Source organism: Oncorhynchus gorbuscha, linkage group LG06 (assembly GCF_021184085.1).
Source record: "Oncorhynchus gorbuscha isolate QuinsamMale2020 ecotype Even-year linkage group LG06, OgorEven_v1.0, whole genome shotgun sequence".
Taxonomy (NCBI): domain Eukaryota; kingdom Metazoa; phylum Chordata; class Actinopteri; order Salmoniformes; family Salmonidae; genus Oncorhynchus; species Oncorhynchus gorbuscha.
Genome location: NC_060178.1, coordinates 45,339,705 through 45,353,163, shown reverse-complemented (window position 1 = coordinate 45,353,163; position 13,459 = coordinate 45,339,705). Strand labels below are relative to the sequence as shown.

The 13,459-nt window shown below is 46.5% G+C and overlaps 1 protein-coding gene across 1 annotated transcript in view; it reads left to right on the top strand.

The window, feature by feature from the left end:
- The window catches only part of LOC124038016 (cilia- and flagella-associated protein 57-like), a 32,757-nt gene extending 22,383 nt beyond the window's left edge, over positions 1–10,374 (top strand). Inside the window, exons 15-22 of the mRNA XM_046353375.1 lie at positions 409–582; positions 1,424–1,582; positions 3,067–3,210; positions 6,941–7,057; positions 7,427–7,561; positions 7,649–7,792; positions 8,035–8,161; positions 9,861–10,374. Of these exons, the coding sequence (XP_046209331.1) occupies positions 409–582; positions 1,424–1,582; positions 3,067–3,210; positions 6,941–7,057; positions 7,427–7,561; positions 7,649–7,792; positions 8,035–8,161; positions 9,861–10,054 (1,194 nt within the window). The 3' untranslated portion in view covers positions 10,055–10,374. The remainder of the gene's footprint in view (positions 1–408; positions 583–1,423; positions 1,583–3,066; positions 3,211–6,940; positions 7,058–7,426; positions 7,562–7,648; positions 7,793–8,034; positions 8,162–9,860) is intronic.
- Positions 10,375–13,459: the final 3,085 nt, after the last annotated feature.

Genomic DNA, 13,459 nt, shown 5'->3' with positions numbered 1-13,459 from the left:
TTGCATGGCTGCGTGCTCAATTTTATACACCTATCAGCAGGGGTGTGGCTGAAATAGCCAAATCCACTCATTTGAAGGGGTGTCTACATGCGTGTATATATACTGTATAGTGTAGCTAGGTGAGACATCCACATCTCAGTATTTTTTTAAATAAAGTAGCTATCAGCAAAACCAGGACTGGTAGAACAAAGTTAAGTATTAGTACATGAAAGGCAAGGGTAAGGGTGTTGTTTATTTTTTGTGGGGGGTGAGGGGTGGTTGCTGTGGGAATATTTAAGTTACTCTTTGAAGAGGGTAGGGTTTCAGATGTTTTCGAAAGATGGACAGGGAATCTGCTGTCCTAGTGTCAAATGGAAGCTTGTTCTACCATCTCCCACTTATTTCTCGCTCCCTCCCTACCCTCTGTAGTGCCAGGAGGAGTCTCGTATCCAGGCGAGGGAGTTTGAGGAGAGCAGAAAGCAGATGGAGGAGGATGGGGACAGGGAGATCCAGGACATCAGGGTCCGCTACGAGAGGTGGTTGAGGGACGAGAGGGAGACCAACATGCGCATGAAGAGAGACACCGGCATCATGAAGAAGAAGGTAGAGACATGATCTTCTCGCTCCCACTCTTCCAATCTCTCTCAAAAGTTTCCTTTTTTCCTTTTGTCCTTTTGTCCTCTTGCCTTCTTCTCAGAACATCAGAGGGATAAGAGGAGAGCAATTGGAGGAGAAGATCAGAGGCTCCTCTCCTCACTTTCCTCTGATAATTTGAGAAGGAAGTGGGGAGAGAACGGGAGGATGCAATATTCACCCCTACTTTGCTTCCAAGTCCCATCCCGTCCTACACACCCCACTCAACCCTCTCCCACCTAGCCCCTGCCTGCCTTTTCATCACACCTCCCAGTCAGCTCTTCTCTCCCAGCCTGCAGTGTGGTAGATCATAATTACAGCCAATCAGACTGCAAGCAGGGCATGTCCGTCTGTCCACAGTTAGGCTCTAATGCGCTCCCTCTGCATGCTCACTCAATATCACAGGGATCACTTTAATGGAAAGGGATGACGTTGAATCAGATCCTCTGCACATTCAGCCGTCCTATACACCCGGTCCCACCCTGTCTATATGTTGTCTTTTCTCGTCTTCTCTCTGTCTTTTTTTGTCTCCTTCCCTTTCTTCCTAGATCAAGTCTGGCCATTTTTACTATCCAATATGGTTTTGGATGTGGAGGTCTTGTTATGGGTTATGGAAGCTAAAAAGAATATGACCGTTGTGTAAGGGACAATGAGTTATGAGGACTGGTGACTGATGACATTTTCCTCCTCTACCCCTCACACACACACACACACACACACACACACACACACACACACACACACACACACACACACACACACACACACACACACACACACACACACACACACACACACACACACACTGCAGTTCAGCAGCCTCCAGAAGGATATAGACAACAGCAACGTGGAGATGGAGAGGATGAAGTTGGAGCAGCAGAAGCTACAGGCCATCGTCAAGTCCTTGGAAAAGGACATCCTGGCTCTGAAGAAAGCGATCCAGGAGAGGGACGAGACCATCCAGGACAAGGTGAGTGAGTGGCTGGGGTGAGGGGTTCAAGAGGTGCATGGGGTACAGCAAGATGCCGAGGAAAGGAGAGGGTTAGTATTGTTCCAAAAGCAGCGAGGCTTTTGGAACAGAAACATGAAAGGTATAGGTGACTGGACGTCACTGAAACTGTCAAACCACTGAGGAAGGAACAACAGTCTGTTTTGTACAATGGAGATCTACTCGTATGATTGTGTTCCAGTTCAATTTGTTCTAATGCCCCTCTCTCGGAATCAAACACAGTCAACTCATACGCTGTTATAGATTGTCCATCAAAAAGTTTCCTCTCCCCCAGCCAGCCATTCATCCTGACTGAGTCCCAGTGCCATGCATCACACCAGGCGAGGTGACTGTAAGACTCCCCCCCCCCCCCGGCGCAAAACAGCACTGAGCCTTGAGAAGTGAAGGTCCACTAATGACTAATCCCACTCAGACACCTGCTCTGTGACCACGAACTCACAGACGCACACACGCGTACGTGCATAGGTGCACGCACGTGCACGCAGGCATGCACGCAGGCATGCACAACATGTGCCAGCGCGTAAAACCTCCTTGACAACACGCATGCTGCTGTTAGCGCTATTGATGTGTGAGACACTGTAGCTTGTTATTTCCCTTAAAGAGCATGTACATATTTTACCCTCGGTGTTATGAGGGGTAGACAGGGGAGAAAGGCATTTGCATCTCTCTCTGTTGGCTCTTTGTGCATACAGGGAAACTTAATTAGTGTGTAAATGTCACAGATGCTGTCCTATGAAAAGATCACCCCCCCCTACACGCACACACACACACACACACACACACACACACACACACACACACACACACACACACACACACACACACACACACACACACACACACACACACACACACACACACACACACACACACACACACACACACACACACAAAATTAAACGGTTTCAAACAGCTAATTGGACAGGGAGTAAATTCAAACAAAATGGTTCTGCATCAAAAGAGGATCCCCTCAGTTCATTTGAAACACCTTCCTCTTCATGAATAAAGATTCACACTCAGCAGCAATAACCTTGGCATCTGTTGTTCCTACGCTCTCTTGTCTGGTTTGCTCGCTTGTCTCTAACGATAATACATTTGAACATTAAGAGGTGCTGCCCAGAAGTTAAGCCGAACATTTAGATTTGGATCACCAAAGGGCTTTCATTGTTGAACTACCTATACAACATTACATTTCCTATCAATTTCATGGGATCAAAGTTTGGAAGAGGACCATGAACATAATTGAACTTGAAAAAAGTGACTATAAAAATCTCATGGCTGTTAAATGTGTAGTCTGAATACAAACTTAACTTTATACAGAGATCTGAAGTCTATTTATGCTTTCTTACCAACTCCTATTGTTGTTGCGTGACAATGAGTTGGCAAGGCAGCACAAACCGATCTGGGACCAGGCTAAAGTCTTGTCCTGTTCCTGTGTACTGTAGGAGAAACGCATCTATGATCTGAAGAAGAAGAACCAGGAGCTGGAGAAGTTTAAATTTGTCCTGGACTACAAGATCAAAGAGCTGAAGAAACAAATAGAGCCCAGAGAGAATGATATCAAGGAGATGAAGGAGCAGATCCACGAGGTGAAACAAGATGGTTTCTCTTCTTCCTCCTTTATCAGCTCTTTAACGGGATAACTGCCATTTTTGAAATGGTTGAAAACCATCACTGAAATATCCCTTGAATACATGCATTCTATCGGCGGTTGTCCACAGTAGGCTAACTGAAATGTCCCTTGAATACATGCATTCTATCGGGCAGTTGTCCACAGTAGGCTAACTGAAATGTCCCTTGAATACATGCATTCTATCGGGCGATTGTCCACAGTAGGCTAACTGAAATGTCCCTTGAATACATGCATTCTATCGGGCGGTTGTCCACAGTAGGCTAACTGAAATGTCCCTTGAATACATGCATTCTATCGGTTGTCTAACAAATGTCCCTTGAGTATTCTATCGGCGGTTGTCCACAGTAGGCTAACTGAAATGTCCCTTGAATACATGCATTCTATCGGGCGGTTGTCCACAGTAGGCTAACTGAAATGTCCCTTGAATACATGCATTCTATTGGCGGTTGTCCACAGTAGGCTAACTGAAATGTCCCTTGAATACATGCATTCTATTGGCGGTTGTCCACAGTAGGCTAACTGAAATGTCCCTTGAATACATGCATTCTATCGGCGGTTGTCCACAGTAGGCTAACTGAAATGTCCCTTGAATACATGCATTCTATCGGCGGTTGTCCACAGTAGGCTAACTGAAATGTCCCTTGAATACATGCATTCTATCGGGCGGTTGTCCACAGTAGGCTAACTGAAATGTCCCTTGAATACATGCATTCTATCGGCGGTTGTCCACAGTAGGCTAACTGAAATGTCCCTTGAATACATGCATTCTATCGGCGGTTGTCCACAGTAGGCTAACTGAAATGTCCCTTGAATACATGCATTCTATCGGCGGTTGTCCACAGTAGGCTAACTAAATGTCCCTTGAATACATGCAGTAGGCTAACTGAAATGTCCCTTGAATACATGCATTCTATCGGCGGTTGTCCACAGTAGGCTAACTGAAATGTCCCTTGAATACATGCATTCTATCGGCGGTTGTCCACAGTAGGCTAACTGAAATGTCCCTTGAATACATGCATTCTATTGGCGGTTGTCCACAGTAGGCTAACTGAAATGTCCCTTGAATACATGCATTCTATTGGCGGTTGTCCACAGTAGGCTAACTGAAATGTCCCTTGAATACATGCATTCTATCGGGCAGTTGTCCACAGTAGGCTAACTGAAATGTCCCTTGAATACATGCATTCTACCGGCGGTTGTCCACAGTAGGCTAACTGAAATGTCCCTTGAATACATGCATTCTATCGGGCGGTTGTCCACAGTAGGCTAACTGAAATGTCCCTTGAATACATGCATTCTATCGGGCGATTGTCCACAGTAGGCTAACTGAAATGTCCCTTGAATACATGCATTCTATCGGGCGGTTGTCCACAGTAGGCTAACTGAAATGTCCCTTGAATACATGCATTCTATTGGCGATTGTCCACTGTAGGCTAACTGAAATGTCCCTTGAATACATGCATTCTATCGGCGGTTGTCCACAGTAGGCTAACTGAAATGTCCCTTGAATACATGCATTCTATCGGCGGTTGTCCACAGTAGGCTAACTGAAATGTCCCTTGAATACATGCATTCTATCGGCGGTTGTCCACAGTAGGCTAACTGAAATGTCCCTTGAATACATGCATTCTATCGGCGGTTGTCCACAGTAGGCTAACTGAAATTCCCTTGAATACATGCATTCTATCGGGCGGTTGTCCACAGTAGGCTAACTGAAATGTCCCTTGAATACATGCATTCTATCGGGCGGTTGTCCACAGTAGGCTAACTGAAATGTCCCTTGAATACATGCATTCTATTGGCGGTTGTCCACAGTAGGCTAACTGAAATGTCCCTTGAATACATGCATTCTATCGGCGGTTGTCCACAGTAGGCTAACTGAAATGTCCCTTGAATACATGCATTCTATCGGCGGTTGTCCACAGTAGGCTAACTGAAATGTCCCTTGAATACATGCATTCTATCGGCGGTTGTCCACAGTAGTCTAACTGAAATGTCCCTTGAATACATGCATTCTATTGGCGGTTGTCCACAGTAGGCTAACTGAAATTCCCTTGAATACATGCATTCTATCGGGCGGTTGTCCACAGTAGGCTAACTGAAATGTCCCTTGAATACATGCATTCTATCGGGCGGTTGTCCACAGTAGGCTAACTGAAATGTCCCTTGAATACATGCATTCTATCGGGCGGTTGTCCACAGTAGGCTAACTGAAATGTCCCTTGAATACATGCATTCTATTGGCGGTTGTCCACAGTAGGCTAACTGAAATGTCCCTTGAATACATGCATTCTATCGGCGGTTGTCCACAGTAGGCTAACTGAAATGTCCCTTGAATACATGCATTCTATTGGCGGTTGTCCACAGTAGGCTAACTGAAAATGTCCCTTGAATGATGAATACATGCATTCTATCGGCGGTCCCTTGAATACATGCATTCTATCGGGCGGTTGTCCACAGTAGGCTAACTGAAATGTCCCTTGAATACATGCATTCTATCGGCGGTTGTCCACAGTAGGCTAACTGAAATGTCCCTTGAATACATGCATTCTATCGGCGGTTGTCCACAGTAGTCTAACTGAAATGTCCCTTGAATACATGCATTCTATTGGCGGTTGTCCACAGTAGGCTAACTGAAATGTCCCTTGAATACATGCATTCTATTGGCGGTTGTCCACAGTAGGCTAACTGAAATGTCCCTTGAATACATGCATTCTATCGGGCGGTTGTCCACAGTAGGCTAACTGAAATGTCCCTTGAATACATGCATTCTATCGGGCGGTTGTCCACAGTAGGCTAACTGAAATGTCCCTTGAATACATGCATTCTATCGGGCGATTGTCCACAGTAGGCTAACTGAAATGTCCCTTGAATACATGCATTCTATCGGGCGGTTGTCCACAGTAGGCTAACTGAAATGTCCCTTGAATACATGCATTCTATCGGCGATTGTCCACTGTAGGCTAACTGAAATGTCCCTTGAATACATGCATTCTATCGGCGGTTGTCCACAGTAGGCTAACTGAAATGTCCCTTGAATACATGCATTCTATCGGCGGTTGTCCACAGTAGGCTAACTGAAATGTCCCTTGAATACATGCATTCTATCGGCGGTTGTCCAAAGTAGGCTAACTGAAATGTCCCTTGAATACATGCATTCTATCGGCGGTTGTCCACAGTAGGCTAACTGAAATGTCCCTTTGATTAGAATGAAAATTCAATATTCACAGAAAAAGAAATCAGTTCCTACTTTTGTACTTGTCACCATTGATATTTTTTGAAAGCGCCTGCCAACTTCAGGCCCTTTTCATCAACATGGAAATGAGCACTGGGGTCCATATCGATTTAGGGTTGATCAGGGTTTAGATGAGTCCTATAGATCAGTTGTGTGAGATAGAGGGAGGTGGAAGAGAGTGGAGAATATGGAGATCAAAGCTATGCCCCCCCCCCCCCACACACACACACTCTACCTACACTCACACTTGTATTTTCCTACTAGCACTGACTTCACACATAACTACATAATGCGAGAGAAAAAAATTACTTACCATGACTGTGATAATGTGGCTGTCTCGCCTAGCTGTCATTAGATGACTGCACTAACTGAGTTGCTCTGGATAAGAGTGTCTGCTAAATGTATTTTTAAAAACGATGTAAAAAGGCTATTGGCTTCCGGTGACTTGTAGATGGAGGAGGAGCTGGATACTTTCCACAAGAAGAACACTCAGGGGGAGCTGGACATCGCTGAGCTGAAGCTCAAACTCACCACCACTGACAAGGAAATGCACAAGGGCCTGCAGAAGGTGTGTACTGTATATGTAGCAAGAGAGAGAAGTCCATACGTTTATATTTGTGCCTTTATCTTTGTCTGAATATCAGTGTCACCCAATGTGTCTGACAAGTTCACGATCTTCACCCACAGTCTCACCTCCGTCCCTCACTTTTCCTCCCTTCTCCACAATATTCACCCACAGTCTCACCTCCATCCCTCACTTTTCCTCCCTTCTCCACAATATTCACCCACAGTCTCACCTCCATCCCTCACTTTTCCTCCCTTCTCCACAATATTCACCCACAGTCTCACCTCCATCCCTCACTTTTCCTCCCTTCTCCACAATATTCACCCACAGTCTCACCTCCATCCCTCACTTTTCCTTTCTTCTCCTTCTCAGGTGAGAGATGTGGAGGCCCTGGTACGCAGGTTCAAGACGGACCTCCATAACTGTGTGGGGTTCATCCAAGAGCCCAAGAGGCTGAAGGAGAGCATCAGAGACCTGTACGACCGCTACGCACAGCAGAGTGACGTGGTGAGACAGTGTTGGCTACTGTGTGTTCCTGTTAAGAAGTAGTGAATGAATACACATCTTTAAATGGCTGCTCTTCATGTCTCTCAGCTGGATAAAGTTAGTGTGGACCCAAACGTCCAGAGGGAGTACGCTAGGCAAAGGGACCACCTGGAGAGGAACGTGGCATCCCTGAAGAGGAAGCTGGCCCAAGACAGCGTGGTCCACCATGCTGACAACGTCAAGATCATGCAGGTGACAGAGACGAGACTTCTCAGAAAGGACTATTGGGTTAGGTGGATAAGTGTGTCTGTGTGCCCAAAACTATTTTCATATGATTTGTGGATTTGGTTTCATTCCCATTTATAATGACACCCTAAAACGAGGCTTGTCGTTTTAATGTCGTAGTCCTTGACTGGCTGTCAGACAGACGGACGGACTAATTGACTGACTGGATTACTTGATTGCTTAATTGGATAATTGATTGGTTGCTACAGGAGAACGTGACTCTGATCAGTGAGGTCAACGACCTGCGGCGGCAGCTGCATCTGACGCGCTCCCAGGTCCACGACTACAAGAGTCTGATGGGAAAGAAGGACTTGAAGCAGACCAACACACTCAAAGGTGACCTCTTTCTCTCTCATCTCTCTGATTTACAGGAAAGAGAATAGAGTGCAGCGTTCTACTCATTGGAAAGATTGGTTGAGTTAAGTTCCCTGAACTTTTCTTTGAGGTAGAGCGTCCATATTTCTAGCCACTGGGTGTCACTGTGTGTATAGTCTGTATAATAACTTGTATATTCATATACAGTTGAATCCAGAAGTGTACATACACTTATGTTGGAGTCATTAAAACTCGTTTTTCAACCACTCCACAAATTTCTTGTTAACAAACTATAGTTTTGGCAACTCGGTTGGACATCTACTTTGTGCATGATACAAGTCATTTTTCCAACAATTGTTTACAGACAGATTATTTCACTTATAATTCACTGTATCACAATTCCAGTGGGTCAGAAGTTTACATACACTAAGTTGACTGTGCCTTTAAACAGCTTGGAAAATTCCAGATAATTATGTCATGGCTTTAGAAGCTTCTGATAGGCTAATTGACATAATTGAGTCAATTGGAGGTTTACCTGTGGGTGTATTCCAAGGCCTACCTCAGTGCCTCTTTGCTTGACATCATGGGAAAATCAAAAGAAATCAGCCAACACCTCAGAAAGACAATTGTAGACCTCCACAAGTCTGGTTCATCCTTGGGAGCAATTTCCAAACGCCTGAAGGTACCACGTTCATCTGTACAAACAATAGTATGCAAGTATAAACACCATGGGACCACGCAGCCGTGATACCGCTCAGGAAGGAGACGCGTTCTGTCTCCTAGAGATTAACGTACTTTGGTGCGAAAAGTGCAAATCAATCCCAGAACAACAGCAAAGGACCTTGTGAAGATGCTGGAGGAAAGGGGTACAAAAGTATCCATATCCACAGTAAAACGAGTCCTATATCGACATAACCTGAAAGGCTGCTCAGCAAGGAAGAAGCCACTGCTCCAAAACCGCCATAAAAAAAGCCAGACTACGGTTTGTAACTGCACGTGAGGACATAGATTGTACTTTTTGGAGAAATGTCCTCTGGTCTGATGAAACAATAATAGAACTGTTTGGCCATAATGACCATTGTTATGTTTGGAGGAAAAAGGGGGAGGCTTGCAAGCTGAAGAACACCATCCCAACCGTGAAGCACGGGGGTGGCAGCATCATGTTGTGGGGGTGCTTTGCTGCAGGAGCGACATGTGCACTTCACAAAATAGAAGGCATCATGAGGTATTATTGTGGGAAGCTTGTGGAAGGCTACCTGAAACGTTTGACCCAAGTTAAACAATTTAAAGGCAATGCTACCAAATACTAATTGAGTGTATGTAAACTTCTGACCCACTGGGAATGTGATGAAAGAAATAAAAGCTGAAATAAATCATTCTCTCTACTATTATTCTGACATTTCACATTGTGAAAATAAAGTGGTGATCCTAACTGACCTAAGACAGGGAATTTGTACGAAGATAAAATGTCAGGAATTGTGAAAACCTGAGTTTAAATGTATTTGGCTAAAGTGTATGTAAACTTCTAACTTGGGTGTATGTAAACTTCCAACTGTAAGTGCTTAAGAAGTGGGTGTCTGGTCACTGTTTCATCCCAAGAAGGCATAAGTTCTTTGGTGTAAATCCTAAGAATTTAGGGTAAAGTCCTATTGGTTTACTTCTACTTCCCAATAAAGTAACTCCTGCATGATCTCACTCTGTATTTGGTCCCTATACCCAGCCCTGCTGTCTCCCAGGGCCAACCACAGTAACATGGTGGTCCGTCTGAATGAAGAGGATGAAGGGGACCGCATCATCCAGCTGCAGCGCCTAGAGATCCAGAGACTGAGAGAGGAGATACATGTCCTGATGAAGATACACCCCTACAGACCCCCCTCCACCGCCAAGCTACCCTCCCTCCAAACCAACACATAACCACCACCACCACCCCTACAGACCCCCCTCCACCGCCAAGCTACCCTCCCTCCAAACCAACACATAACCACCACCACCACCCCTACAGACCCCCCTCCACCGCCAAGCTACCCTCCCTCCAAACCAACACATAACCACCACCACCACCCTCTCTCCAAACCAATACATAACCACCACCACCACCCTCCCTCCAAACAAATACATAACCACCACCACCCCTACAGACCCCCCTCCACCGCCAAGCTACCCTCCCTCCAAACCAACACATAACCACCACCACCACCCCTACAGACCCCCTCCACCGCCAAGCTACCCTCCCTCCAAACCAACACATAACCACCACCACCACCCCTACAGACCCCCTCCACCGCCAAGCTACCCTCCCTCCAAACCAACACATAACCACCACCACCACCCTCCCTCCAAACCAACACATAACCACCACCACCACCCTCTCTCCAAACCAATACATAACCACCACCACCACCCTCTCTCCAAACCAATACATAACCACCACCACCACCCTCTCTCCAAACCAATACATAACCACCACCACCACCCTCTCTCCAAACCAATACATAACCACCACCACCACCCTCCCTCCAAACCAACACATAACCACCACCACCACCCTCTCTCCAAACCAATACATAACCACCACCACCACCCTCTCTCCAAACCAATACATAACCACCACCACCACCCTCTCTCCAAACCAACACATAACCACCACCACCACCCTCTCTCCAAACCAATACATAACCACCACCACCACCCTCTCTCCAAACCAATACATAACCACCACCACCACCCTCTCTCCAAACCTACACATAACCACCACCACCCTCCCTCCAAACCAATACATAACCACCACCACCAACCTCCCTCCAAACCAACACATACCCACCACCACCACTACAGACCCACCTCCACCACCAAGCTACCCTCCCTCCAAACCAACACATAACCACCACCACCCCCTCTCTCCAAACCAATACATAACCACCACCACCACCCTCCCTCCAAACCAATACATAACCACCACCACCACCCTCCCTCCAAACCAACACATAACCACCACCACCACCCCTACAGACCCCCCTCCACCGCCAAGCTACCTTCCCTCCAAACCAACACATAACCACCACCACCACCCTCCCTCCAAACCAACACATAACCACCACCACCACCCTCCCTCCAAACCAACACATAACCACCACCACCCTCTCTCCAAACCAATACATAACCACCACCACCCCTAAACAGACCCCCACCACCGCCAAGCCCCCTACCCTCCCTCCAAACCAACACATAACCACCACCACCACCCCTACAGACCCCCTCCACCGCCCCTCCCTCCAAACCAACACATAACCACCACCACCCTCCAAACCAACACATAACCACCACCACCACCCCTACAGACCCCCATCCACCGCCAAGCTACCCTCTCTCCAAACCAACACATACCCACCACCACCCCTACAGACCCCCACCACCACCGCCAAACCAATACCCTCCCTCCAAACCAACACATAACCACCACCACCACCCTCTCTCCAAACCAATACATAACCACCACCACCACCCTCTCTCCAAACCAATACATAACCACCACCACCACCCTCTCTCCAAACCAACACAACCACCACCACCACCCTCTCTCCAAACCAATACATAACCACCACCACCACCCTCTCTCCAAACCAATACATAACCACCACCACCACCCTCCAAACCAATACATAACCACCACCACCACCCTCTCTCCAAACCAACACATAACCACCACCACCACCCTCTCTCCAAACCGATACATAACCACCACCACCACCCTCCAAACCAATACATAACCACCACCACCACCCTCTCTCCAAACCAATACATAACCACCACCACCACCCTCTCTCCAAACCAACACATAACCACCACCACCACCCTCCCTCCAAACCAATACATAACCTCCTCACCACCACCACTCCCCCAACACACAGACCCATGCAGTATAAGACCTCCACATCCTAGTCAAATTAATTTAAAGAAAATGTTTACATATTTATAGTGCCTTTTAGCAGAAGTAATCATTAATGGCATTTTCTTTTTAAAGCAACTTGGAAATAAAAAGTAGAACAATTCCTATTTGAGTTTGTATATATATTTTTTGAATGAGATGGGGCCCATTGGAATTTTGTGAATGGAGGCTTTTCTTGTCCCGGTGAATCAAATCAATAAGTAATTGTGTCTGACTGGAAATGATGAACGTTTTATGACAAGCTATTCATTAACAAGAACATTGACATTGTTGGGTATTGTTCATCAAAAACCGTTTTCACCATATTGATTCCATATTGTATAGGCTTGTCAGTAGCCTTTTTGTGTTTTGATTGATGCATGTGGTGTGCATATTTAACGGGGCTGCTCGGTGAAATGGTATTCCTTTTTACGTTACCGTAAAAACCAACACATTACCACCCCTACAGATTCCCCTCCAGCACCAACCTACCTACCTTCCCTCCAAACCAACACATACCCACCACCACCCCTACAGATTCCCCTCCACCGCCAACCTACCCACCTTCACTCCAAACCAACACATATCCACCACCACCCCCACTACAGACCTCCCTCCACCGCCAACCTACATTCCCTCCAAACCAACACATATCCACCACCACCCCCACTACAGACCTCCCTCCACCGCCAACCTACCTTCCCTCCAAACCAACACACCCACCCACCACCACCCCCACTACAGACCTCCCTCCAACGCCAACCTACCTTCCCTCCAAACCAACACATACCCACCACCACCCCCACTACAGACCTCCCTCCAGCACCAACCTACCTTCCCTCCAAACCAACACATATCCACCACCACCCCTACAGACCCCCTCCACCGCCAACCTACCTTCCCTCCAAACCAACACCACCCCCACTACAGACCTCCCTCCAGCACCAAGCTACCTTCCCTCCAAACCAACACATACCCACCACCACCCCTACAGACCCCCCTCCAGCACCAAGCTACCTTCCCTCCAAACCAACACATACCCACCACCCCCATCCCCCGCCAAGCTACCCTCTCTCCAAACCAATACATATCCTCCTCACCACCACTACCACTCACCCAACACACAGACCCATGCAGTATAAGACCTCCACATCATAATAATAATATAATAAACAGAATATAAAGAACAATATAACCAAATAAAAAGAACAATATGAACGTTTTTATGACAAACGATTCATTAACAAGAACAATTGACATGGTTGTTTATTGTTAATCCAAAACAGTCTACACCATATTGATTCAATATTTTATAGGCTTGTCAGTAGCCTATTTGTGTTTTGAGTGATGCATGTGGTGTGCATATTTAACGGGGCTGCCTGGTGAAATGGTAT